The sequence below is a fragment of the Vombatus ursinus genome, unplaced genomic scaffold (assembly GCF_900497805.2).
Source record: "Vombatus ursinus unplaced genomic scaffold, bare-nosed wombat genome assembly UNPS02014789.1, whole genome shotgun sequence".
NCBI classification, from domain to species: domain Eukaryota; kingdom Metazoa; phylum Chordata; class Mammalia; order Diprotodontia; family Vombatidae; genus Vombatus; species Vombatus ursinus.
Window position 1 is genome coordinate 6307543 of NW_020954567.1, and position 27354 is coordinate 6334896.

The 27354-nt window shown below is 41.0% G+C and overlaps 1 protein-coding gene across 4 annotated transcripts in view; it reads left to right on the forward strand.

Annotated features, from left to right (window-relative positions):
- POU2F1 (POU class 2 homeobox 1) overlaps positions 1-27354 on the forward strand; it is a 243365-nt gene that overhangs the window by 211166 nt on the left and 4845 nt on the right. For all 4 annotated transcript variants that reach the window (XM_027868601.1, XM_027868599.1, XM_027868600.1 and 1 more), the window contains exons 11-14: positions 4283-4428; positions 7278-7457; positions 10261-10366; positions 26165-26501. In XM_027868601.1, the coding sequence (XP_027724402.1) occupies positions 4283-4428; positions 7278-7457; positions 10261-10366; positions 26165-26501 (769 nt within the window). The remainder of the gene's footprint in view (positions 1-4282; positions 4429-7277; positions 7458-10260; positions 10367-26164; positions 26502-27354) is intronic.

Genomic DNA, 27354 nt, shown 5'->3' on the forward strand with positions numbered 1-27354 from the left:
CGGGTCCCATGATCTGTGATTTCATGATGTGGGAACACCTACCATTGGCACTGATTGCACCCTGTTCCTAACCTAGATATGGCTTAGGGAACTTAAATGACTTACCCTTGGTCACCTAACTAGTCAGTATCAAAGTCAGGGTTCAAGTCTAGCAGTCTGTCCACTACACCATGACGTTACCTTTACTCAGTAAAAATGTCCTCACGTATTTCATAATTTGGTATATAAATGTTCAATGGAGACTTCTGGCAATGCATGTAAGTGAACTCACTACCTCCCAAGGCAGCATAGTCCATTATACTTTTAACCACTTATAGTTGTTAGGAAGATTTTCCTTAAATCAGGTCAAAATATAGATTGTGCCCAACATCTGCCTGTTGGTCCTAGACTTATCCTTTTGGGCCAAGAAAAGCAATTCTAATCTTTTGGCTCGATTATAGCCATTCAAATAGTTATTAACCATTTGGACTAGCATCTAATACCATCCCTGCACATTTAAATATTCCTCAGCCTAGGCACCCCAAATTCTTATCTTACAGTTTTATATTCTTTTAGCACCCTCTTCTAGATGCCCACAAGTGTGTCAGTGTCCTTCAAGAAATGTGATGCCCAGAAGTGAACAGCTAACTCCAGAGGTGATGTGACCAGAGTCCAGTAGAACAATCAACACTGTTCTCATGTTCATTGCAGCCTCAGCCACATCAGTGTTGACTCATTAAATAGAAGAGTACACTAATACTGCTCAATCTTTTTTTAAAAGATTTGTTGTAAACTTAGTTACCATCACCACCTTGGTCTTTTCACATAAATTGATGTTTAACCATGCTACTCCGGCATTGTTTGTGTTGGTTGGATTTTAAGTGAAGACCTGGATTTTGTATTTATTCCTTTTAAATTTTGTTTATAAGATGTAGTCCATCATTTTAGCTTGTCGGAATCTTTGTAAACCTTACAACATTATATGAATGTGAGTCATGATTAGTTTGTGATCCTGGTTCTTTCATCCAGCATGTTAGCTATACCACCTTCATTTCATCTTCATTCTTAATAATCATTCCAGCTCTGCCTTCAGCAAATTGTTGAAAAAATTGTTGAACAAAACGGGACCAAGAATAGAGCCCTGAGATTCTCCATGAAAGGCCTCTCTCCAAGTTGACACCCATCCATCAATAACTACTTTTAGGTGAATTTGCAAATGGTTGACCAACTCGAACTAATCTCTGCTCATCCAGCCCACATCTCTCCATCTTGTCTACAAGGATATCATGAAAGACTTTGCCAGATGCTTTGTTGATATCCAAGTAGTCTGTGTCTATGGCATTCTCGTGATCTAGAAGTCTAGTAACCCTGTCCAAAAAATCAAGTGAGTCAGTAAACAAACATTTATCAAACTCCTGTGTGCCAGACGTGGAGGATACAGATACCATGAGAGGAGACTTGTCTGAGCCTTAAAGGAAGCTGGGGTTCCCAAGAGGCAGAGAAGCAAGGGAGCCGAGCATCCACACATGATGGGAGGCCTGGAAAGGACCCGGGAGCAAGAGACAGAGTGGCCTGTGCAGGGCACAGCGAGGGGCAGTAATGAGGAAGTAGTCAGGAAAATTGAGTTTTCTCTGTTTTCAAGGTAGAGGTCTGTAAAAGTCAAACACAGCAGTTTATAGTTTATCTGAGAGGCAGCAAGATCCAGGAAAGCTTCTTAACAAGGAGAAGCATGTTTCCAGCTGAGCTTTAGAACATCCATTTGGCAGCTGGTGGAGGTGGGTTGAAGTGGGAAGACGCAGCATAGGGAGACTGTTTCATGGCTGAATTAGGATCTTTGCCTTGCGAGTGGAGGGATGTAGACAAATAAAGTGGGAAGAATCTACAGGACTTAATAACATGCTGGATATGCAGAAGGAAGTGATGAAGATGACTGAAGTCGGGAAGTGGGGTGACTGGAAGAATGACAGTGCCCTCCTTCAGCAGAGGCAGGGAAGTTAGGAGGAAGAACAGAGTGAATTGCGTTTTGGACTTAGCGAGTTTGAGGCGCTGGGGAGACGTCCAAGTAGTGATCACTGGCAGGCATTCTCCTTGAGTTAAGAAGAAGTGAGGTCTAGATATGCAGATTTGGGGGAGTCATCTGCATAGAGATGATCCTTAATCGCATCAGCTGATGAATCACTAAGCAAGACTAATGAGAAAAAGAGAGGGCCCAGGACAGAGCCCCATGTCGTGCATAGTGACTAGAACACATGGGTGATAATCCTGCAGAGGAGGCTGAGATGCCTCTGAGACAGGTAGGAACAGAACCAGGACAGAACATTGTCACAAATGCCTAGGGGTAGAAATAGCAGGGAGTGGGTGGCCAACCAGGGATCAAAAAGGAAGAGCACTGAGAAAAGGCTTGTAGGAAGTAAAATTAGTCTAGCATAAGTTTTCTTTGATGAGCCCATGCTAGCCAATAGTGAGTACTGCTTTCCCTTCTGAGTAATCTTCAAATTGTGTTGTAGAATTTTGTCACGAATGGATCTCAAGTTCACCAGCCTATAGTCTGAAGGGCAGAAGGAAAGGTAGTAAGCATTTATATAGTGACTACTGTGTGCCAAGCACTGTGCTGAGCACTTTGTGCAAATATTCCCTCATTTGATCCTCACAACAGCCCTGTGAGATGGGTGCTATACTATCCCCATTTGTATAGTCGAGAAAACTTAGGCAGAGGTTGAGTGATCTGCCCAGGGTCACACAGCTGGTAAATATCTGAGGCCAGGTTTAAACTCAGGTTTTCCTGACTCCAGGCTGAGCACTTTATCCACTGCACCATTAGCCACCTCTAACAGATTGGCCTTCTTTTCCATTTTGAAAATCAGGACATTGCCCTTCTCTAGGTGTATGACATTTTTCCCAAGTTCACCATGATTTAAAAAAAAAATCTCTGATGGCAGTTTAGCAATCACATCTACAGATTAGGACATGTAGTTTATCTTGGCCCAGTGACTTGAATTCACAGAGGGAAGTTATGTGGGCCTGTGTTACTGTCGCCTCACTTATCTACAGTTTCAGTTCTGTGGTGCTTTTTTTTGATAATTCCCGGTGTAAAGATGAAACATCCCATCCATCTGAGGTGAGGCTCTTTGGTCTTCCTTCTAGCCTCACCATAATTCCCCCAAAAAGCTCTTTTTGTTGATCTTGGCATTTGTTACAAACCTCGGCTTATCCTTCTAGTGTTCCTTGTTATGTTCTTTCAGGACTATCTGAATTGGTTGATAAGTCCCTATGCAACCCTATTGGTCTGTTTAGATGGTTCTTCCTTTTCTTCATCATTTGATTTAATTATATTTGTGTCCCTTTTTTATTGATTTTTTTTTTTAGAACATAATTTTTACTTTGCATGATTTTGCCATAAATGAGCCCTTCTTGATCACCTGAGTTGGGGAAGAGGAACAACAGTAATGCCCTGTATTCTTTACTCTTCTGAGCCCTAGAGTGAGAAGAAGTAGCGACAGGATGGAAGGAGGTCAAGCTGAGGAAAGGCTGATGGGTGTGGACTGTTGTTCTTGTCCACCTAAGATGCCAAAGCTTGACCCACAGACCAAAGGAAAGTAAATAAAAACAATGGTAGTAATGAATTAAGAATAGGATAGTATTATATGAATCAGAGAGTGATCCCCAATATAAGATTACTTTGTGGTTTGCAAAGTATTTTATATACATTATTTCATTTGATTCTTAAACGTGGTAGATTCTATGGTTATCCCCATTTTTCACATGAGGAAACTCTGGTTCGGAGAGGTCAAGGGATTTGATCATGATCACAGAGCAAGCAAATGCAAGGATAGAAATGGGAGTGTGGGTCTTTCCTGACCCCAGGTCCAGTGTTCTCTAGAATGCTACTTCCCTAACGCATTCAGCAGTGAGCATCCATGAAAGACAGACAGACGGCATGCTAAGCATCCACAGAGCCTTCAGAGACAACAGAGGAGGAGGATAGCTCACTTGGAAAAGTCTTTAAATGTCAAGGATGATCGAGAATTAATTTTTTGAGTGTTTTGGTTCTCCTGCTGGCTTCTGTGGAGTGAGTGTGAAAGGCTGATTTGCCTTCTCCATTCACAGAATTCTGTGAGAACGTAGTGCCCAACCCAAGAGAACAGTTTCCAGTCTACAAGTGGATTTTCAAGATTTGTCCTGTTTTAATTCAGCTTAGGATATTTGACTATTTTTCCACGTGCTTTTTACATTTCCTTCCTAATACATACCAAGAGCTTGAGATGTTGAGCTAAGCCAATTGCCACCATTTGTTTTCTTACAGAGAACCTCTCGTCTGATTCAACACACTCTAGCCCAAGTGCCCTGAATTCTCCAGGGCAGGGGATTGAGGGTTTGAACCGCAGGAGGAAGAAACGCACCAGCATAGAGACCAACATCCGTGTGGCCTTAGAGAAGAGTTTCCTGGAGGTTGGTTTTTTTGCTTTGCAGGCAGGCAGATGTATCTGAATGTTAGTCATAGAAATCATTGGTTTATTCAGGAGTGAATTTTGAACCTCTGCTTTGTACAGAGCACTGTGTTTGATGATGTACACAGTAAAAGATAAATCAGACATCTTCCCCGGGCTCAAGGGAATACTCGTGATGGGGAGAGGAGACAAGCTGGCAGAGAACTGTAATTTTTTAAAATCACCATGTGTTTAAGTTACATAATCAGATACAAAGTGCTATGGGAGCCAGAGGAATGAGAGAGAACAGCTAGTTAGCTAGTTGAGGGCATCAGGGAAAGCTTTCTAGAGGCAATAACATTTACGTTGGGCCTTGGAGATGGGTAGGTGGGGTTATGGGGATTAGGATGGGGATATGACAACATTCAGCATGAAGGGAGCAGCATGAACGCGGGTATAGAAGCAAGAAATGTTATGGCATATTTGGGGAGTAGTGAGATGTCCAGTTTGCCTGGAACAAACTATGGTAGGGAAGTTCTCTGACCTCTCCCATCTCCCTTAACTTATAACAGATAAGCTGGCTTCCTACTTTGCTGAAAAGATTAAAGATGTGAGCTGCCTTTGCCCCTCCTTATTCCTCCCACCTGATTTCTTCTCTTTCCCTGTGAAGAGTTTTCTTCCTCTTCACTAAGATTCACCCCGCTGTTCATACTCTTGATACCGTTCCCTTCTTGTTCCTCTGAGACCTTTCTTGACTCATCAACCCTCTTTCCTCTACATGGATTACTTCCCATCTTTCTGCCAACATGTTCAGATCTCCTTTAAAAAAAAAAATCCTTGCCCTTTCTACCCCATCTACCTCCCACCCCATCTTGTTTCCTCACCCTCACTGCTTACCCTGATTGAAGAAGTTGTCTACACCAGATGCTGTCCCCAGGCTCCTCACTCCTTTATTATCAGGTCTCAGCCTCCATCATTCTACCAGAACTGCTGTCCTCCCAGTCATTGAATCCAAGGGCCTTCTTCTCCAGTCCTTATCCTCCTTTACCTCTTTGCTGCCTTTGATGTGGTCAGTGACTACTTCTACTGGACATTTTCTCTTTCCTTGACTTCAGAGACAGTGCACTCTCTCCATCTCCTTCTCGGCTCTTCTTTCTCTTCCTGACATACTCACGTGGCTGTTTTTCCTTGGTCCTCTTCTCTTTCTTCACTGTCTTTCCCTTAGCAATCTTATTCACTCCTTTGACTTCATAGATTGCCTCTATGCACAAGCTACATAAATCTGTGCCTCTAGCCCTGACCGTTCTCCTGCAGTGTACACTCAAATTCATTACCTCCTAGTCCATGCTAAGCCTTCTTCAGATTCCGATATTTCTGCCAGATTCACCGCTGTCCGCCCATTCTGCCTTGCTCACAGCCTCAGAATTACTTTTTGCTCCAACCTCTCCGCCATCACTCATATGCCACCAATTCCAAGTCCTTTCAATTTCACCTGCAAACCATCGCTCGCTCATTTCTCCTTTTTTCCATTTCATTGCTGCTCCCCTAAGACAGTCCCCTGATACTTCCTACCTATACAATTGTAATAGTTTTTTAGTAGATCTTCCCATTTCCTATCTTTCCCCTTCCTAATCCATCCTTTCAGAATAATTTTCATTTCAAATAGATCTGGTCTTTTCATTCTTCTGCTCAGTAATCTATTGCTTCCTGAGTAAAATTCCATCTGTTTTTGGCTAACATTCAAGGCCCTCCACAATTTGTCATACATCATCCTACTGTTACAGACTTATCCGCATATTTAATGCTGTAGCCAAACTGGTCTATTCTGTCACTAGAATGCACTATCTGTACCCTTCTGCCTCTGTGTCTTTACGCATGCTGTAAATATCTGTGCCTTGAATAGATTCCATCAGTGACTTAGGAGGGTGTCTACCCCAAGCATGTGAAGATGGCAGAATGGGCAGATAAGAACAATTTGTTCCTATGGCCATGAAGGCAGTAGAAGCAGGTGCTGTGGAGTGCTTAGAGTTTGGTCGGGCATGGAATACACCAAGGTCACCCACTGCATCCTAGGCCGTTACCAGTCATCTTAACTTTTGTCCTGCCGCTGGATTTCAGTGGCGGTGGAAGAGAGAGTGAGGCTGACAACTTTGTGCAACTCTGCCTCACTTAAATCCACTTCACCCACAAGTCATGATATCGTTGTCATTGGTGTTCTTCGAAGATGAGGGACGAACAACAGTCTCTTCCCCAGACCTAATGAATTACTACACTTCCTTTGAAGCCCAGTTCAAATGCCACTTCTTCCATGAAGCCCTCACTGAAACAACAGACAAGTCCATTATGACCTTCCCCTTTGGACTCCATGTAGCAACTCCCTAATGAATTTCTAATTCATTGTTGATACGTATTGTTAACTATGTCTTCCCCAACTCAGCACACATAGTGTTCTACATTTAATGCCAAAAAAGGTCAGACTTAATTTATTCAGTAAGGAACCTTTAAATTAAGTTTTTGGCAGACTGATGACACGATCAGAGCTGTTATTTTGACCTTATTTTTGTTGTTTTCTCAATATGGCTCCATTATAATACTCATATATTTCTTCTTTTAGGACATAGGAATAAAATATAATTTGGAATATAATAGATTTAATTATATAAATATTGGAGGTATCTTTTCTGTTAGTTTCTAGTTTCTTATTTTTAGTTTCACATCTATATAAGAAAGTGTATACTTTATTTAAAAGGGAGAAAAGTATTAATTGTACAAACAATCTAAGTCCTTTGCTCTCTTTTTTGTTCATTAAATATTGTCATGCCATGCAGTTTAAAAAGGCATTTCCTTCTTTCCCAAAATTATTCATTTAAGAATCAAAAGCCTACCTCGGAAGAAATCACCATGATTGCTGATCAACTGAATATGGAAAAGGAGGTGATCCGTGTTTGGTTTTGTAATCGCCGCCAGAAGGAGAAAAGGATTAATCCACCTAGCAGTGGTGGGACCAGCAGCTCACCTATAAAAGCAATTTTTCCCAGTCCAACCTCACTGGTAAGAATCAAGAAAAGTGTGAACACTAGTAAACCTTAAACTTCTAAATGTCAGTTAATAGGTTTTTTTTATTATTGTTATTTGTATATCATTCATCGTTTAAGAGTTACCAAGCTGATGTATTTATATCTACAACTGCTGCTAAATATCAGGGAACTGACCACATATTTTATGTATTATTCTTTCTGATATTTCTAATTAAAAAGTAAATCACTTTTCCTCCTTCCCCATTTTTTTATTAGTTCCACTGTCCTCTTCTTCCTTTATTTTAATCATTTGATCATCGGAATTAAGAAGTTAATTTTTTGTGTGATTCCAAAGTTCTCTCACAAAACATTGCTCCTTAGTTGTTTTAGGTAAAAGATCTGTTTTCCAAATGAACAAGAAATGCAAACTCTTCATTCTTACTCATTTCTTAAACTAACAACTACATTGCATTGTAGATGGTAAGAAAGGTGCATTTGTATATTTTGTGTTTTTGAAAGATGCCATGCATGGGTCATAGCATGGTGATTCTGTGGCCGCTGTGCTAAGTACCTCAGAAGCACTGTCGTCCTAGAGCAATAGGAGTGTCATGAGAGACTGTAATCCTCAACGGGTCCTTTCCTTTTTTAAAAGTACATCCTAAATTCAACATACTCACTTCAAAGTTGCCCCTCCCACCAGACTTCCTTCCATTCTCTTCTATGTGTTTTTTAAAATGCTCCATTGATACCCCCCCTTTTTTTTCTTTTGGCATCATATTCCCTCCCTCCCCCTGCCCTTCTGCCTCGTAACAAATAAGGATAGACAAGTAAGACATCTGCACCAACTGGCAAGTCTGAAAACGTGCGTCCTGTCTACTTCTGTAGTCCAACCCCACATTTGCAAAGAGATGGGAAGTGTGCCTTATCTTCTAACCTCTGATTATTACATGGGTGGATTATTACATTTATTTTTTTCTTCTTTATGTAAAATGTCATATGTATAGGTCATTATATAAATTCTTCCCATTCTCCTTTCACTTTGTGTCAAGTTTTCATATATGTCTTCCCAGGTTTCTCTGAATCTGTCCCTTTCACCATTTCTTTAAAGTATAATAGTATTCCATTACATTCATATACCATATACCATAACTTGTTCAGCCATTCCACGAATTTATAGACACTGCCTTATTTTACAATTCCTTGCTATAGCAAAAAGTACGGCTGTGATTATTTTTGTACCTGTGGTTCCTTTCCCTCTTTCTTCATCTCTTTGACATATATAACTAGCAGTGCTTCACTAGGTCAAAAGGTATACACAGTTTAGTGCCTTTTTTGAGTACAGTTCCAAATTGATTTCCAGAATGACTAGGCCAATTCACCAGTGCATTAGTGTGTCTGTCCTCCCATTTTCCCTTCAACAATTGTGATTTCCCTTTTTTCATCACCTTTATTAATCTGTTGGGTGTAAAGTTGAACCTTGGGATGATTTTAATTTATATTTCTTCCAGTAACTCTTTTGAGTGTCATGAGCAACCCATCACAACTTCTTAATTTCTATCATAGAATTTGATATTATGTTAGACTCTGTCAGATATATAGTAGTCATTTAATCATCCTGGGTCTTGGGAAATGCAATTGTGGTTCCACTGGCATGTAATTGAAAATAATTTTTCTGAAGCTTTGAAGACTATGTAACTTGCATTTCCCTGTGTTTGTTTTTTTTTAAATTTTGTAATGAATCGTTTTGGCTTAGGAAGTTCTTTAAACAAAGTCACGCTAAGTTTTCACCTGTGGTTTTGATAAAGGTAATTTCAGATTCATTAGACTGTAATTATTAAGTAGACAAGTCAGTTAGCCATAAAGAAAAATTTCATTTTGTGTGGATTAATGATCTTGGGGAAGAGACATACTGCATTTCTTACTTTTTAAAAATAACATTTTTCCTGTTTGTGTTCTCTTTAAAAAAAACAAAAAAACTTGTCCATACCTTTAATTTTCTCTTCCCAGATATTTATGCCACAATCTCAGATGTTGATGGTACTGCTTGGGTTTATAGATCATACTTTGTCCAAATAGTGCTTCATGCACAGTATTGAAAAAAAGGAGCAGATATTTTTGTTATTGTTATTTACATGTGAGGTGCCTGGGGTACCAGTAAATTCCTTGCCCATCCTTAGACAGTTAGGCAACAAGAAAGCTGTAACAGGAGCCTAGATCTCCTGACCTCTCTCTATAGATAAGCACTTAATAAATGCTTCTTGATTTGTTAGACATTCCAATAATTGGTATCATATTTTTTACTGACTCAGAGAAGCTGAGAAACAGAGGACTTAAATTCCTGTAATTTTGTTTGTTTTTCAACCCGAGGCAATCAGTTTAAGTGAGATTGGTGGTGTTTTGGGGGGGGGGGGGGAGAAATAGCCAGAAAAACAAAAGATGTCCATAAAACTTATCCTGTAAAAACTGATAAATGCAAATTTACTACTGTTTTGAATAGAACTCCTCCCAGCATAGCAGAGTTCAATTACCTGACACCAATATCGTTATTTTTCAGTGATAGTGCTTAGGAAGACATGTAAAATCATTTTTATTACAACTTTCTCATTTTGATATTCTGTAACTAGAGTTTAAAAAACCTTTTTTTTATTTTGTCTTAAATCTCATCTTGAGTTATGTGCAGAAGGGAGGGGGAGAGGTATAGGTTACTAAGTTCTCTATTGCCTCCCTCCCACCCCCCCACAGTTCTATGAATGAACGTTTCCTGAGGGAGTCCTTATTGCTCTATTATCTTTCAGATTATCAGCCCTTTGATGTATATTTCATCTTCTCACCTGCAGGTGGCGACCACACCAAGCCTTGTGACAAGCAGTGCGGCCACTACCCTGACGGTCAATCCCGTACTCCCCCTAACCAGCGCTGCAGTAACCAATCTCTCTGTTACAGGTAACAGACAGGGACACATCAATAGCTACACTTCAGACTGCAGACAGGATAAGCATGTTCAGATAAGGCAGGGTCATTCTAAAGAATGCTACTGGCAAGTCAAAGAAAGATCCCAGTAGAAGTGTTCCTGTGTTCTAAGTCAGTACCCAGTATGGGCCAGGCACAGTGCTAAGCACCAGGGATACACAGAAGGGCAAAAGGTAGTCTCCAGGATGCCCTCCAGGAGCTCTCAGTCTAATGGGAGAGGAACCTGAGAACGGCTGTGAACAGGATGAACTGGAAGTGATCAGTGCCAGGAAGGCACTAGAATTAAGGGGGATTGGGGAAGACTTCTTGTAGAAGACAGGATTTTAACTGGCACTTGAAGGAAGCTGAGAGGTAGAGATAGGTAAGGAGAAAATTCCAGGCATGGAAGACCACAAGTGAAAATGCCCAGAGTCTAGAGATGGATATCTTGTGGGAGGAACAACAAGACACTTAGTGTCGCTGGATCACAGTGTACATGGTGGGAGTGGGGGGAGGAGAGAAAGGTAAAAGGACTGGAAAGGTAGCAGGGCGCCAAATTGTGAAAGACTTTGAATGCCAGAGAGGGGATTTTATATTTGATCCTGAAGAGGATAGGGAGCCACTGGAGTTTATTGAATGAAGGAATAATATGGTCAGGGCTGTGCTTTAGGAAGATTAATTTGGCAGCTAAGTGGAGGATGTACTAGAGTGGGGAGAAATTTGAGGCACGCTGACCACCCAGCAGCCGTTCCAGTAGTCTAAGCAAGAAGAGGTGATGGTGGCCTGTGTCGAGGTAGTGGCAGTGCAAGAGGAGAGAAGGGAGGAGGGGGTAAGAGTGAAAAGTCAAGGATGATCCCTAGGTTTTGAGACTGGGTAACTTGGAGTATGGTAATGCTCCAGGTACTAATGAGGAAGGGCCTTCAGGGAAAAATTAATGAGTTCCGCTTTGGACATGTTGAGTTTGATGCGTCTGGGATGTCAGTTTGATATGTCTACTATGGAAATACAAGTCTAAAGTTTAGAAGAGAGGTTAGGGCTCATTAGGTCTGAGAATCATCAACATAGAGATGATAATTGAATCCGTGGGAGCTATCAAGATCACCAAGTGAAATAGTGTGGAGGTAGAAGAAAAAGAGGACCCAGGACAGCCCTGTAGAAGAAATTGTGATTAGACAGGAAGGAGAAGGACCCAGGTAGAGTAGAGTCATGAAGACCTAAAATCAAGAGAGTATCAACAAGAAGAGAACGTTCAACAGTTTCCGAGGCTGCAGAAAAGTCAAGCATGAGGATCAAAAAGAAAAAGCTATTAGATATGGCAGTTAAGAAGAGATCATTGGTAACTTTGGAGAGAATGGTTTCATTTGAATGATGGGGTCAAACTGTGGAGTTTAAAAGAAAGTGAGAGGAAAGGAAGTAGAGGCATTGATTATTTGCACACTTCTCAAGGAATTTAACTACAGAGGGAAAAAGAGGCACGGGACAGTGGTTAGTGGCACTGAATGGATCAAGTAAGAGTTTTTTCAAGGATAAGTAAGATGTGGGCATTTGTGGATGCAGTAGGGAAGCAACCAGTAGAGAAGATGTTGAAGATAAGTGAAAGTGTGGGGGGTGATGGAGGGAGCATACTGCTGGAGAAGATGGAATGGAATAGAGTCATTTGTACATGTAGAGGGATTTGCCTTGGCATGAATAAAGGCCTTCTCTTCATGTAAGATGGGCATGAAGGAGGAAATAGTGGCAGGAGGTGTGCCTGGGTGTTGTGAGACACTGTGAATGGACTCAGTTTTTTACAGTAGTCTATGAGGCAAGGCTCTCATCTGAGAGGGTTGGGAGATGGGGGAGCCATGGGGAGTTTGAGAAGAGTTGTAATGTTTAGAATGTCCCTGTAGTGAGTGGAATAGTGAATTAATTAGGGAAGTTCAGTGGATCCAGTCAGCATTGCTTAATGATTTATCCCAGCTTTGTTGAACAATATATGTATAGTAGCTAAGGAGCAGATGGTGGGATCCTGATCCAAGGCTGAGGGTTGGCAGGGCAAGATTGGCAGTATGATAAAAGGACCAGGGACTCAAGAAAAGGAGACGGTGTAGAGCTGCACTGGTATACCAGAGGGCCAAGATAGGGAAGGAAAGCAAATGCCAGGATGATGGCCTGGGAATAACTGAGAGGTTGAAGGATTAATAGTCATAGTGAGGGCAAGGAATAAGGTTTGGGCTTGCAAGGCAGAGGGAGAAGTAGAATCACAATAAATTGTGATCAGATAGGTGAATTTCAGAGCTCATGAGCATGAAAATGGTGGTCCTATCAAGATCATGAGTGTGACCATCCTTGTATGTGGCTGTGGTAGAGTGGAGGAAGTCACGTTTAAGTAAGTTGAGGAACTGTGAGGTTAAGGTATTTGAAGGAGTATTAATCTGTATTTCAGAAGTCCCCTAGCATGAGAGCAGGAATTGAGGAGGAAAGACAATGAGCCAGGCACTAAAGTTATTGAGAAAGAAGGGCAGTGACTTAGAGATTTGTAGACAACAGCTATACCCAATTTTGATTGTGTGGTGGTGGCTATGGATTGTGTGAACCTCAAACAAGGAAAGGTCATAGAGTGATCGCAGCACGGGTAAATCTTGGAATTGGCAACAGGGAACAAATAGCAGTCTGACTCCCTGACCTTGACCAATGGGTCAGGGCCATGAGTAAAAATAAAGGCCAAGGAGACTGTCATCAGCCGGGAGCAGTGAGGTATATAAGATGGAAAGATTCAGAAAGGAAAAGATTTAAGATGAGAACAGGTTTGTTCCCGATGGAACAGGCATTTCAGAGGCATGTTGGAAAGGGTAGGCGGCTTCAGAATGGGACATTGAGAGTTTGGGTTGAAGGCAATGGGAATGAGAAATCAGGCGGTGAGACACAACTGGTGAAATGATGACAGCGGAGAGTTCAGGATTACTGGGATAGAGAGGATGTGACAAGGGAGGAGTTCAAGTAGGTTTTCATTGTCCACAAGGGTTCGGCCTCCAGGTGGAGTCCTCTCAGAACCTTAGGCAGCTCAGGTGAGGGGACATGTCCTAGGAGCAGAAGGAAGGTGGAAGAGCAGGCTGAAGACTTGATGGAATGGTCTTCCTCCTCGTCCCCCAAAGGGAAGGGCAGTGGAGTGGTGTTCTCAGGAAACCTGATGTACAGTGATGTAGAGTAAATTAGGATGTGTCCATACTGTGGTGAGAACCTTTTTAAAAAATAAGTCCTCAAGGGACTTAATTAAATTGCAGCATTCCCAACTGCACTACCTTTTTTTTTGTTGTTCTGTGGAAGTAGCATTGGAGAGCAAAGAGCATTCCAATTCATCAGATCAGAAGATCCATCAGGGTTCCAAAACATCAGAAAAACATTGATTGTTTTAAATCCAGGTGGACATATGGTGTCGTTATTGAAGGATGGTGTTATCAGTTGTAGGATGTGTTTTTGTGTGTTTCACTGCCTATACTAAAAATGACCTCTAATTAAGAACTACTTGGTATTCTTCGACGGTGTATGCTTCTAACACTGCTTTGAACTATTTAGAGTTGAGTAGGATCCTATCGTGCTCACTGGCTTTAAATCACATGACATTTTAGATGTTTAACTTTTTTCATGTGTATTGTTTGGGCAGATTATTTCACTGACTTCACTTTTCTCATCTGTAAAAGTGAAGGTGTTAGATTTCTGACGTCACTTCTAGCTCCAAAATTCTATGATTCTTTGATAAATGGCTGTGCCATCAATTTTTCAGTCATATAGGAACTTGACAATGAGGTGATTTTTATGCTGCCTGATCTCGACTCCTATCCAGTGATGAGGTGAGGATGGTATTCCAGCAAGGGCAACACCTGACCTTTTCTAGGTTTTGTTTTGTTTTTTAAGGTATCTAAAGCCTCTAATTCTTTAAACATTAGAGACTTAATGTTTTTATACATGATCTGTGATATGAGTAAATTCTGAAGCAGTTGTCCAGTCATTTCAGTCACGTCCGACTCTTTGTGACCCCATTTGGGGTTTTCTTGGCAAAGCAGAAACCTCCAGGCCACCTCAATGGTCTTGAATTCTGAAATTCTTCTTTCTGATCATAGTCTTCTATTTTTGATCTCTCCCTCTGCCTTACTCCTCACCCATTCTTTATCGTCATTCTGCCAGTGCCTCCATCATTCCCGGATTGCTCACTTGATCACCCATTCTCTGGCTCCGTTTGATCCTGACCCTACAGTTATCCAGTTCAGTTGTGTACTGTCCTCTACCATGAATCCTTTGGCCTTTTGTCCACCTTTTATCACTTACCCTGGGCTACCTGGGCTACCTCAACCATCCTTCTTTATTTCTAATCCTCAATTGCTAGACACCTCTGTAAGAGGCCACATAACCAAGTCAACTTGATCCACTAAAAATTCATGTCATCTAGACTACTCTCAGCCCTCACTACTCTTCATTGTTTTGTCCTTTATTGCTTGATTTATCATATTCCCCTCAAGGTCTGTTCAGAATTTTTCTCTTCTCTTCACAAACATTTTTTAATGACCTGCTAATGTGCAAGCTCCCTGTCCAATCCCTGTCTCCTTTTCTCTCAGCAGGTGGGCTAACCTTGAGAAAAAATGAAGTCCATCTCTCATGAACTCTCATTTTCCCCACTTCACACCTTAAAATTCCTCCACACCTATCCTCTCCTACTTTATACCAAGCTAGGAGGAAGATGGCCCTTCTTTATGCCAAAGTTGCCAACTTTACTTGTAGACTTCAGAAAGGTTTCCCCATCTATTATTCCCTCCAAATATCCCCATTTCTCCTGACTCCTGTTGTTGTTTAGTTGTTTTTCAATCATGTCTGACTCTTTATGACCTCTTTTGGGGTTTTTTGGGCAGATACTGGAGTGGTTTGCCTTTTCCTTCTCCAGCTCATTTTACAGATAAGGAAACTGAGGCAAACAAGGTTAAGTGACTTGCCCAAGGTCACACAGCTAGTAAGTATCTGAGGCCGGATTTTAACTCAAGTCTTCTTACCTTCAAGCCCAGTGTTCTATCCACTGTGCCACCTAGTTGCCCCATGACTCCCATGCCCCATGACACCATCTGCAAATATGCCTAGGTGTTAGCCCTTTTTTAAAATGGCATTCACTTGGCCCTAGCCTCCCATCAGCTGCCCTATATCTTCTTCCATTTTATTGCTCATGTCCTAGAAAGAAGTCTGCTTTTTTTTGCCTTTGATTTACCACCCACTTGCTGTCCAGCCCTTGTAAAATGGCTCCTTACTAAAACATTTCTTTCTTAGTACCACTTGCGAACTGATAACGGATGATCTCTCTCAATCCTAATCCTTTTTGAACTCTGTCCCTTTTAACACTGGTGATTACCTTTCTTCTTGAAAGTCTCTTCTTTGGATTTTCATGATACTGTTCTCTCTTGGTTCTGCCCCTGCCTGTCTGGTCACTCTTTTTCAGTCCTTTGCAAAATCATCACATGTGGTGTACCCCAAAGCTTTGTGCTCCCTCCCCTCTCTCATTGCATTCTTCTCTGTGAATCCCCATGGGTTAAGTTACCACGTCTATGCAGATAACTTAATAGCTCTCCCTGTCCAGCCCTAGTATTTCTCTTGAGTTACAGTCTTGCATTATTCATTGCCTAGTGGACATTTCCAACTGGCTGTCCTATAGGAATCTTGAACTCACCATGTCTGAAACAGCTCATATCTTTCTTTTCAAAACTCCCCCCTTTCCTTTCCTGTTTCGATCAGGTGTCTTTTAGGTTGTCAGGCTGCAACCTAGGAATTATCCTCCACTCTTCACTTTCCCTCACTCCACTGTGTCCAATCAGTTGCCAAGTCTTATTACTTCTGCCTCCACAGAATCTTCTTTGTCTTCCCTCCCTCCTCCCCCATCCTGGTTCACACTTCTATCATTCTTGACTGGGCTATTGCATTAGCCTTTTATTTGGCCTTCTGACTTCCAGGCTTTTCCCTTTCCAATCCTTCCAGAATAATCTTCATAAGGCACAGGTCTGATGATATAATTTCTTTGCTCAGAAACCTCATATGACTCCCCCAGTGCCTCTGAGATACAATACAAGCTTCCCAGCCTAGCATTAATCAATAAGCATTTATTAGATGTCTGCTGTGTGCCAGGATCTATGTTCGCCCTGGGGCGGGGTTTGGGGAGGAGGGACACAAAGAAGAAAGTGAAATAGCCCCCTGTAAGCAGAGAGTTCACAGTCTATCCAAGGGAAACAACATGTACAGATCCAGGTGATTTAGAGGGAGGGCACAAATTCCCTGTGGTCAGGCCAGCAAGAGGAGATCTACAGGGGCCCTTTTGGCTGGTGCCTCCTCAGGTTGGGTACAAGTGTAAACAGGTGGACGGTTGTTTGTGACAACCTGGCGACCAATGCACTTGGTGGCAGAGGTCTGGGGAGTAGAGTTGTATGCCACAGAAAGAGCTAGGGAGGTGTGAGTTTGTTCTCTCTCTCTCTCTCTCTCTCTCTCTCTCTCCCCCTCTCCCCCTCTCTCTCTTTCTCTGTTTCTTCTCTTCTCTCTCATACCACCTGCTTGGAGTGAGGCTGAGGTGATTAGGGTTATCTTTAAGCCCTCTCTGGTCTCAGGCTGCTTGATCTTGGCCTCAGCTGTGGGCCCTTTGAGCAAAAGGAGTACACAAGGAATTTTTAGGACTTGGTGGGGAGCTCTGGTGACCCCAGGGAACCTCCTTGCTCACTGCTTTTTAGCTTCTTTTTTTTTTTTTTTTTTTTTTTTGGTCAGCAATTTTTATTTGTTTTTAGCTTCTATCTGAGATGGTATTTTTAAATAGGATTTCAGAAAAAGGAATGTTTGTTTGAACCCTTGGGCTGCAAATGCTACGTTACCACCAAAAGCGGTATCTACGAAGTAGGTAGAGGATGAGAAAGGGAGTCACAAAAGATTTCAGCAGAAGATGGTGCATGAGCTGAGTCTCTGAAAGGTGGAGAGGAGTAAGATCCACACAGCTGTGGGAGATGGGAACTGGGGGAAGGCCAAGGCTTGGAGATAGGAGATGGAACACCAAGGCCAGTTTGACGGCACCATAGAGGATGGGATGTGGTCAGACCTGTGCCTTAGGAATATCACTTGGGCAGATGTGTGATGGGTACCTTGGAGAGAGGAGATAATGAAAGCAGGCAGATGAGGGAGCAGACCCCTGCAGTCAGCTGAGAGATGATATCAGTGGGAGTGAAGGACAGATGAGCAGGACGTTGTGGAAGTGAAGGGACAGGACTCCTCCTTCCTGGGCTTGGGATGCTCAAGTGCTGCCTCCTCCAGGAAGCTCCCTGTCCCCACCAGCTGTCAGTGCTCTAGTATTCCCCAGATCTATTATCTTAATTATGTACACATTGGGGACCCCCCCTCCAGTGGAATGTAAGCTTCAGGTCAGGACTTACTTTGTTTTTGTCTTTAGATCCTCCCAGGGAAGGGAAAGGAATGAGCATTTATGTTGTCCTGGGGTGTACCAGGTACTCTGCTGCTAACTTCCTTAGAAATAGTATCTCATTGTGTCCTCACAAGAGGACAATCCCGCACTAAAGTGTAGGTAGAGTGAATATATGCGCATATGCACAAGAGCTGTGGTTTTGGCTTCTGGTGCCAGTTCTCACAGCTCCCACTGTGAGAACTCCCTGGACTAACAAAAACTGCAGTTAATCTAAGCCTCAGCTGATCAGCATAGGGAGCTTCCTGAGACACACAGAGGTTATGTGGCTTGGCCAGAATCAGAGTTAGCATTAGCAGTCAGAATTTCAATCCAGGTCTTCTTGATTCATGGTCAGTTAGGTGGTGCGGTGGATAGAGTGCTGGACCTGGAGGAAGGGAAACTTGTCATCCTAGTTCAAATCTGGCCTTAGATACTTACTAGCTGTGTGACCCTGGGCAAGTCACTTAACCCTTTTTGCCTCAGTTTCCTCATCTGTAAATGAGCTGGAAAAGGAAATGGCAAACCACTCCAGTATCTTTGCCAAAAAAACCCTATATGTGATCATGAAGGGTTGGATACAACTGGGTGGGGGGAACCTTTTTTGACTCTAAGGCAAGCACTTTTATGTCCTTAGCCATCTTGCCTCTACAATTTGTAAAGAACAGGCACTTAACAAGTAGTTGTTGAGTTTTTAATTCCATCACCTTTAAATAAAAAAAAAAAGCCTTTTTTATTTTATTTTTTGTTTTGATCATTTCTGGGGTCAATAGATACAGTATATGTCTTATTAATAGCCTTTGAGCCAACTTTAGTAGCAGTGTCAGATTTTCTTTGCTAGTCCCTTTGTTTTATATCCTCCTTAAAGGGAGCTGGAGCAAGTGGAATATAGTTTCCATGACCCAGTTCAGTTTTTGCCTTCTCTGATGAAATTTGACAAATAGGTTCATTTTAATTGATAGGACCATATCCTATTTTTTTATTTGCTTATCTGAAATAATTCCATTTTTTTATATTTATTTTAACTCAGGAGTAAGCTTTCTGAAGTGTGCATTATCTGAGTATTGGAAACTGCTAACAACAATTAGGAAGCTCATTATTGTCTAGTTTAAACAGGATGGGGGTGGGGATGGGATGAGATTACAGTATTCAAATATGATATAATGGAAGATTGTTAAAATTGTGAAGATTTTTTTTCCTAAAATTAGGCTGCTCCTTTTCAGTTCTCCAAGTAAACAATGTTTATTAGCCTCAAAGATTACTGCACTACTTTTCTAGATTAGTCACCTTCAGTCGCACTATATATGACCTCTAACCTATCAAGTAGCTACAGAATAAGAAATTTTGCTCTGTGGTAGCCTTATATAAACACTGACCTAAGTGCCCAGACTCTCCAGGGGAATAAAGTAGTCCTGATGGAAACTGGACAGGGCTAATAAAGGTAAGCATCTTCTTTTCCACCATTTTAGATGACCTATGTTTTTTTTTAGTTGAGGAAATAGAAATAGCACCGAAGAAAACAAAAATGAGAGTAACAGCTGAACTAGACCCCATATGTGCATAGGAGTTGTATACTGTAGACAACATCATTTTGAAAGGCATTGACAAAGTAGTTTTTCAAGGTTGTTGAAAGAGAAGCAAAAGCCAAAGGCCTAGAAAAAAAATCTCAGATCTTATTCCCCCCCCAAAAAGCGACTGAAAAAATATCAAAAACTATTGGTCCATGTACCTATTTTCTCATATCTGTAAAATTTTTATGAGAATAATAACCTCAGTATCAAAGCCACCCATAATGAAGGTATGAGAAGGAAATGAGCAGCTTTTACCAATGATGTTCTAAATAGACCACATCTTTATAGTCACACAATTGAATGAAAGTCACAGACAATCTGAGATACCACTATGCTTATTGTTTGTGAACACTAAAAAGTAATTGATGCAGTATGCCTCCTGTGCATCTAGCAGTTTATACTTTACTTTAAGTAACAGCAGAGATGATTTTGTTCAGTCTTCTTCTAATATCACACATATCAAGCAAGGCACAACACAGAGAGTTGTATGTTTACCACTGTCATGGAACATGTCCAGTGTGTAGTTCCCATGGAAGGATTCCCTATAGATGTTGAAGTCCTCTAGCTATTCCTATTTATAGAGAACATTGTGCCAGTTGCATCAATCCCCAGATAATTACTGAAATGAGATCCATACTCTCACCAAGAGTTAAACCCAACTATCCGTATATGGAAGACTGAGTGGGTGAATAATGCCTGTTTTCCACACTGTGATATGCAGTTAAATGAAATGGACAGTCCATGGAGCAGGTCTATTAGTACATGTATCTTAGGTAGACACTCCAGTTGGACCTTGAGCAGAATCCAAAATTTTAAAAAAAGGGGGAGGATGTTGCCTTTAGGAAATTTTACAGTACTTTTACTTACTCCAGTCTTCTTCTCCCTCAAAAGTTGGTCCATTTTTTATGTGTCCATCATCCTCCTTTGTTGGATTACAAATTACAGTACAAATGAGTTTGTAATCTAAACCACTGTTGCCTTTAGCAGCATCTCTGTTCTCAGAACATAACTCAGTTGATTGCTGACTAAGCCTTTCTCTGGGCTCTTTTTTTTTTTTTTTGTGGCAGTTAATTAATTTGGTTTTGTTTTTGGTTTTTTTTTTTTGTCCTCTTTCTGTTTTTGTTTGTTAAATACTTGGGTGTCCCCCGGCGTTCTGCCTGGGCCCTCTTTTCTCGACATACTCTCCACTTCATCTCCTCTCCCTTAGATTTAATTGTCATCTATATGTGGATACCAGATCTGTTTCTCAAATCCTAGTCTCTCTTCTGAGTTGCTGTTGGATATTTTAAACTATGTGTCCTCTAAGGCATCTCAAATTTAGTATGTCCAAAACAGAATGCGATACTTTCCACCAAATCCTCCCCACTTTGGAACTTCTTCCCTATTACTCTGGAGCTCCGCCATCTTTGCCCAAGTTCACAACCTCAGTGACCTATCCACTCAGTTACCAGATTTTGGGATTGTTTTCTCTAACATCTCTCAAATGTATCCCCTCATTGCCTCTCGCTTTAACCAGTGAAATTGGTCTGCCTACTTCAGGGCACTGCCTCCATTCCAATCCATTTTCCATTTAACTGCCAAAGTGACTTTCCTAAAGTGTAGGTGTGACCATGTCGCCTCCCCACCTCCACTAAACTCCAGTAAGCTCCCTGTTACCGTTAGGATCAAATATAAAGTACTTTTCCACTTAAAGCTCTTCACAGCCTGGCCTTTTCTTAACCTTTTGCATTTTATTACATTCCAGTCTCCTGTACACACACTAAATTCCAGCCATACCAGCCCACTTTAGGGGTAGAGTGTCACCTATGACATTTTCCCCACCCCCTCATTTTTGCACTGGTTATTGTTTCCTTGCTTAAAATGGCCTCCCTCCCAACCTCTACCTTCTAGAACCTGTGACTTCCTTTAAGACTCAGCTCAAGCACCACCTCCTCCAGGAATCCTTTACTGATTGCCTCTAAGGTTCCCTCTTGTCTGCTCTGTATTTCTGTGTTCTGATTTATACATGTTATCTTTTCCATTAGAATGTAAGTTCCTTGAGGGAAGGCATTGTTTTCACTTTTTGTATCCCCAGCTCATGCACAGTTCCTGAAACACTGTAAGCAGTTAATAAACATTTGTTGATTGATTGGTTTGAGGATTATGTTGTTTCAACTGTACCCTATATCTTTTTTTCCCCCATTCTTCCTGTTTTCTTTTTTCTTAATCTTTTTACTAATTCTTATCTTGGCTCTAATGAGTAGATAGCCTGGAAAATAATTACCTCATCAGTAATAAGTGCTTCCCTGTCTTTTGCAATCTAATCTATTTCTTTTGTTAAGGCATTATTTTGTGCTTGCTCTGACTTAACAATTCTTTTCTAAAGGCTTGGGGCTTTGTGTAGTGTATAGATTTGTGGCTTCCTTCTTCCTGAACCATGCTTTCCAGTATATTTCTCCCCATCTTCACCTTTTCCCTACTTTTGCATTAAAGTCACCAAGTATCAGAGTATGCATCTAAATCTATGCCACTAGGTGGATAGATATTGACACACCTATATATGCTTATGTATATTTATAAATATATACTTATATATGTGTGTGTATATTCTCTGCTTTATGAAGCAATGCATATTTACATATACATAGATATATGTATATTTACAGAGTCTCATAAAGCAGAGAAAAGCAATGAAAATAAAACCAGTTTCAAGAAAGCATGGCAAGATGTCCAGCTAAGCAAAGTTTTCCTAAGGGAATTTAAGAATTAAAATAGAAGGACCCTAAAAGGAAAAAAAAAACTAGGAAAGAAAACAAAATGATTTGTAGAAATATTTATAAAATGACATCCTGCAGATTCTTTTTTTTTTAAACATGGTGTTTCCTATTCACATATCAAAATCATGCAAGATTTCCTTCAAAAATAGAACCACACTGTTTTCTCCATCAAGGACAGTAGAATTGCTACACTTGGCCTAACATCATGGTCCTGGATATATATTTATTAGACGGACTAGAATGGCATAAAGAGAATAAAAACAGGAAAAGCAGAAAGATTAATCAGATGTATGTAGCGGAAATCCATACTGGAAGTAGACACGGTTGTGAGACTGTTGAGGGACCACTATGCAAGGTATCTGAAGGGAAGGGTGTATAAAGATAGATACCAAAGACTTAGGGGGACAAAATCTCAGGCTTTATTATAAACGATAAATATCACCAAAAAACACTAGTAAATACTGACCTATCTCCCATTTCTACAACATACCTCATCTTTACAAACTCTCAGAGTTGTCTGTATGTCAGTTGAGGACATATCCTCAATGAGGGTATTAGTATTTAAAATAGGGCTCTATAGTAGACTACATCTTCACCATTTCATGATTAGCTGACAGGTCCAAAGCATATAATAACCAACTGTCTTTGTTGATTACAGTGTAATATTTGATTCAGTATAACAGAACGCTACTTTGATACACAAAATGTGTTCTTTTCCAACAAGGAAAAACCCTCCACCCTCAATCTATATGTCAGAATCATTCAAGATTCCTTGAAGGAGTCAGCAACAGAAATAACCCGTTGAACAACCCTCTGACCATCAAACAGCAAGCAAGGTGTAAAGCAGGATGCTATATGCTCACCAAAAAGTTTCACCGCTGCAATTGAGGAGTGATTCTTTGGTATCCAACAAAACTAAAGTAATCTTAGCTGCATTAAGAAAGCAAAGTAAGGTGGCACAGTGGACAGAGCACGCAGCCTTGGAGTCAGGAGGACCTGAGGTTAAATGTGGCCTGAGACACTCACTAGCTATGTAACCCTGGGCAAGTTATTTCACCCCAGTCAGCTGAAAGAAAGAAAGAAAGAAGTAAGGAAGGAAAGAAAGAAAGAAGTAAGGAAGGAAAGAAAGAAAGAGGTAAGCTATAAAGCATCCAAAAGAATGCTTCCAGGATAGCAGAGGACCTTTAACATCATGCTTTATGAAGATCGGTCAAGGAAATTGGTAGCCTGGAGAAGAGAAGACTAGAGGGGACTGATCGTTGTCTTGAGGTATTTGAAGGCCTCTCATGTGGAAGTGGACACTGACCTGTTGTTTTTGTTCCTAGAGCACAGAATTAATAGCAACAAATGAGTATTACAAAGAAGAAAATTTAGATTAGATATTGGGAAGATGATAGCATGACAGTGACAGCATGAGAAAAGTATGGTAGACAGTGGCCTCTAATTTATCAGAAGCAGGATTTTTGAAAGCCTTTATTTACCCATGTTGTGAAAGGATTGCTACCTCTTAGATGAAACTTCTTTTGATATCTCCCTAGTGCTAGTTCCCTTCCTTCCACCCACAACCCCAAAATTATTTTGTCCTACATTTTCCTAGTTATGTACATATATCATTTCCACCCAATAAAATGAGACTTTACTGAGGGCAGAAAATGTTTTATTTTTTTGTCTCTGTATCCCCAGCTCTTAGAACAGTACCTGACATACAGTGGGACCTTAATAAATAACTACAGAATGAAGGAAGTATGACATAGAGGGTTGAATCTATGATTATTTTCCTAATCAAGACGTATTACCTGTGTGACCTTGTACAAGGCATCCAGTGTGAACTTCAGTTTCCTCAATTATAAAACGATGAAACTGGACCCAAAGATCTCTAGGATGCCTTCTGGCTCTGGAGCTATGGCTTTATGTTGCCTCTTCCATCAGAACTATATTTTTTATATCTCTTTCTTTGCTACTTCTGTCCCTAGCATTTAGAAGAATACAAAGAAAATTTAGGAAATCCAGTTAATATATTGAAAAATGTATTGGGGGTGGAAAGTGTTACATGCAGTGTTTTGAGCCCATGGACTCCATCCCCTCTGCAAAGGATTGGTTGAGGCATCTTCTCATCTCTTTTTGGGGCCAAGCTTGTTCTTTATCATTTTGCAGCCTTCATTCATTTTGTGGTGGTGTTTCTTTCTGTTTACGTTATTGTTGTCTTTGGGTATGTTGTTTTTCTGCCTCTGCTTATTTCACTTGGTATCGATTCATGTAAGTCTTGCAGAATTAACTTAATTGAAGTAAGATCCACTTGGCCCACATAGCCTTAGTTCTTCTAGATGACTAAGTTGGTGTCTGTAGCACAAAGATCTCCACTCTTTTCCTCTTCTTACAGTCTGTTACTAATCACCTAATGTCACTGAAGTCATAAATCAGGGGAAGGTTTTGCTTCCTTTCCCCTCCCAAGATAATTTATGCTTTGACATTGGGGGGAGGGGGGGAAGGAGAGAGAGAGACAGAGAGAGAGAGATGCATCATATCAATACTTTGTAGGAATTTGCAGGCATTTCTACCACCTCAGAGCAGTTTGGTGGATTGGTTTTTAATCTCAGAAGTTCTCATTGACATCAATCATTTCTGTTTAGATACCGGCCATTCTTCTTGTACCTTAAAGTGTTCCTAGGACCTTGGTTTGTAAAACCTCACCAACAGTAGTCTCATGGCTCACCTGTTTATGACATCAGAGTGTCAAACTTGGGAGGTTTTGCTGCCTCGGTGATAAAGCACACACACATGCTTCTTTAAAGCTCATCCTTGAGAACTACAAATGTTTCCTGAATGAAAAAGAGATATTTAAATGGGACAGTTGGTGTTGTTCTTAGACCAGTAGCTGTGGAAATTGGTGTTTACATCTATTCTTACCCCACCAAAAAATAGTTGGGTTAATTTTTATTCTCTATTCAGACCTCTAAAAAAATCTCAGGCTTCCTGATGAAGATGAACCATTTCAGAAGGGCTGTTATTGGGGAGTTTTTTTGAGGGGGGCCACTATGAGCCTCTTTTTTCAGGGCAGTTGTTCTCATCCTGAGATGATGTCCCTTGATGGTCTTTTGTCCCTAAGAAGGAAGCTGATAGTGAGTTCTTCCTATTTTTCTTTTCATTTTCTTTTGTGTATTTGGCTTTTCATATTTGAGATTCAAAACTGTATTTCTATCTGTTTTACTTAAGATTCTTTTCCTAAGATTATTTTTTGTAGTTGCAGTTGAATCAAGCTAGGAGAGAACATAAAGAAATAGCTATAGAGAAAAAGGCCATGTAAAACATGAATGTTGGTGGCCTCATTGTGCAGATGATCCCGCTGTCTTGGAGAAAAGCAGCTCTTCTAAGAGCCTACTTTTAGGCATGTGCCTCCATGGAGTTCAAAGGCACAAAGATCCCATGTAACCAAAATATTCACTGCAACACTTTGGTGCCAAAGAATTGGAAATAAAGTATATTCCTATTGACTTGTAAAATAGTTAAACAAAGTGTGATGCGTGAATAAAGTTGAATTTTACTGTGTCATAAAATATGGCAAATATTAAAGAATTCAGAAAAAACCTGAAGACATGTGAACCGATACCAAACAAAACAGAACCAGGAAGACAATAGACAATAACTACAAAATATAAGTGAAAAGAACAATAAAATGAAACTGAAAACTGTATGATTATAGTGGCCAAGAAACTCAGCCCTGGAGAAGAGGGAAGAAAGTGGGTCTTCCTCCCTCATTTCAGAGGTAGAAGAAAGTATGTTGTACATGATATCAGCTGTTCTGGATATGTTGTTTTTGCGGAACTGTGTTTTTTTTTTTCTTTTCTTTTTTAACCTTTGTTACAAGAAAAGGTTTGCTGAGTGAGGAGATGGGGAGGGGTAGGTGATATTAAAACAAAAGGCATAATTAGGACTCCACTCGTTTTCCCCAAAAAATTACTTTTTACTTAAGGGTTTTCAGGTTGAAGTTTCTACTTTCTAATCCAGCTCCTCCTTTCAGGCACTACAGAAACCACCTCCAACAACACTGCAACAGTGATTTCAACAGCACCTCCAGCTTCCTCAGCAGTGACACCCCCCTCTCTGAGCCCCTCCCCTTCTGCCTCCGCCTCTGAGGCATCCAGTGCCAGCGAGACCAGCACAACACAGACCACCTCCGCCCCTCTGTCCTCCCCTCTTGGGACCAGCCAGGTGATGGTGACAGCATCCGGGCTGCAGACAGCAGCAGCTGCCCTCCAAGGAGCTGCTCAGTTGCCTGCGAATGCCAGTCTTGCTGCAATGGCTGCTGCAGCAGGATTAAGTCCAGGGCTGATGGCACCCTCACAGTTTGCAGCTGGGTAAGGAGCTGCCTTTTCTCTGCTGTCTCATGAAATACATGAACGAGGAAGGAAGGAGGGGTTCACATTACTTAGAGCACAGTCTTTTCACCACCCTCTGTTCTTCATCAAAATGTTTCTGTTTTTAAGGCTTTATAATTAATTGTTCTATAACCATTCTTTTAAAAAATTCACAATATCTTAGGTAGGTTTAAATAAATTTCACAATACCCTGAAGAGGAGGTGGCCAATATCTTGATGCTGCAGATGTACACTTTGAAGTACACAGCCAGGAGGGCAGCACGTCCCTCCGGTTACCAGACCAAGAACTGGCACGCGTGATCTGATAGTAGTTCTTTGTTTTCTTGACGTTGGGTATCTCTCAAAATGTCCAAGCTGTGGTGTCAGTCACAGTACACACCCTCAAGTAAGGTGTCCATGCAGTAGAGTCAGAAAATAAATGTCCTGATACCCACCCAGTCCCTTGCTTTGTCTAGTTAACCACATCATCTGTTTGTTTCTAAACGTGAAATGCAAAGGCATTGTAGATTTCCAGCATTATTTTTTCGTGACCTCTTCTGTTATTTCAGGTTGTAAAGAGAGAGATTTGTGCAGTTCCCAAATTTTATATTATCACTATAGGAAATGTGAGAAGTTTCTTGAGAGGACAGCTAGGTGGTGCAATGGATAAAGCTCCAGTCTTGGAGTCGGGAGGACCTAAGTTCAAATTTGGCCTCAGACACTTGACACTTATGAGCTGTGTGACCCCAATTGCCTCACCAAAAAAAAAAAAGAGAGACTGAGAAGTTTCTTGAAAATTTAAGTCTTTGGACTGGAGCATTTTTTTTTTTTAAGATTTGTGTAAATAGTAATA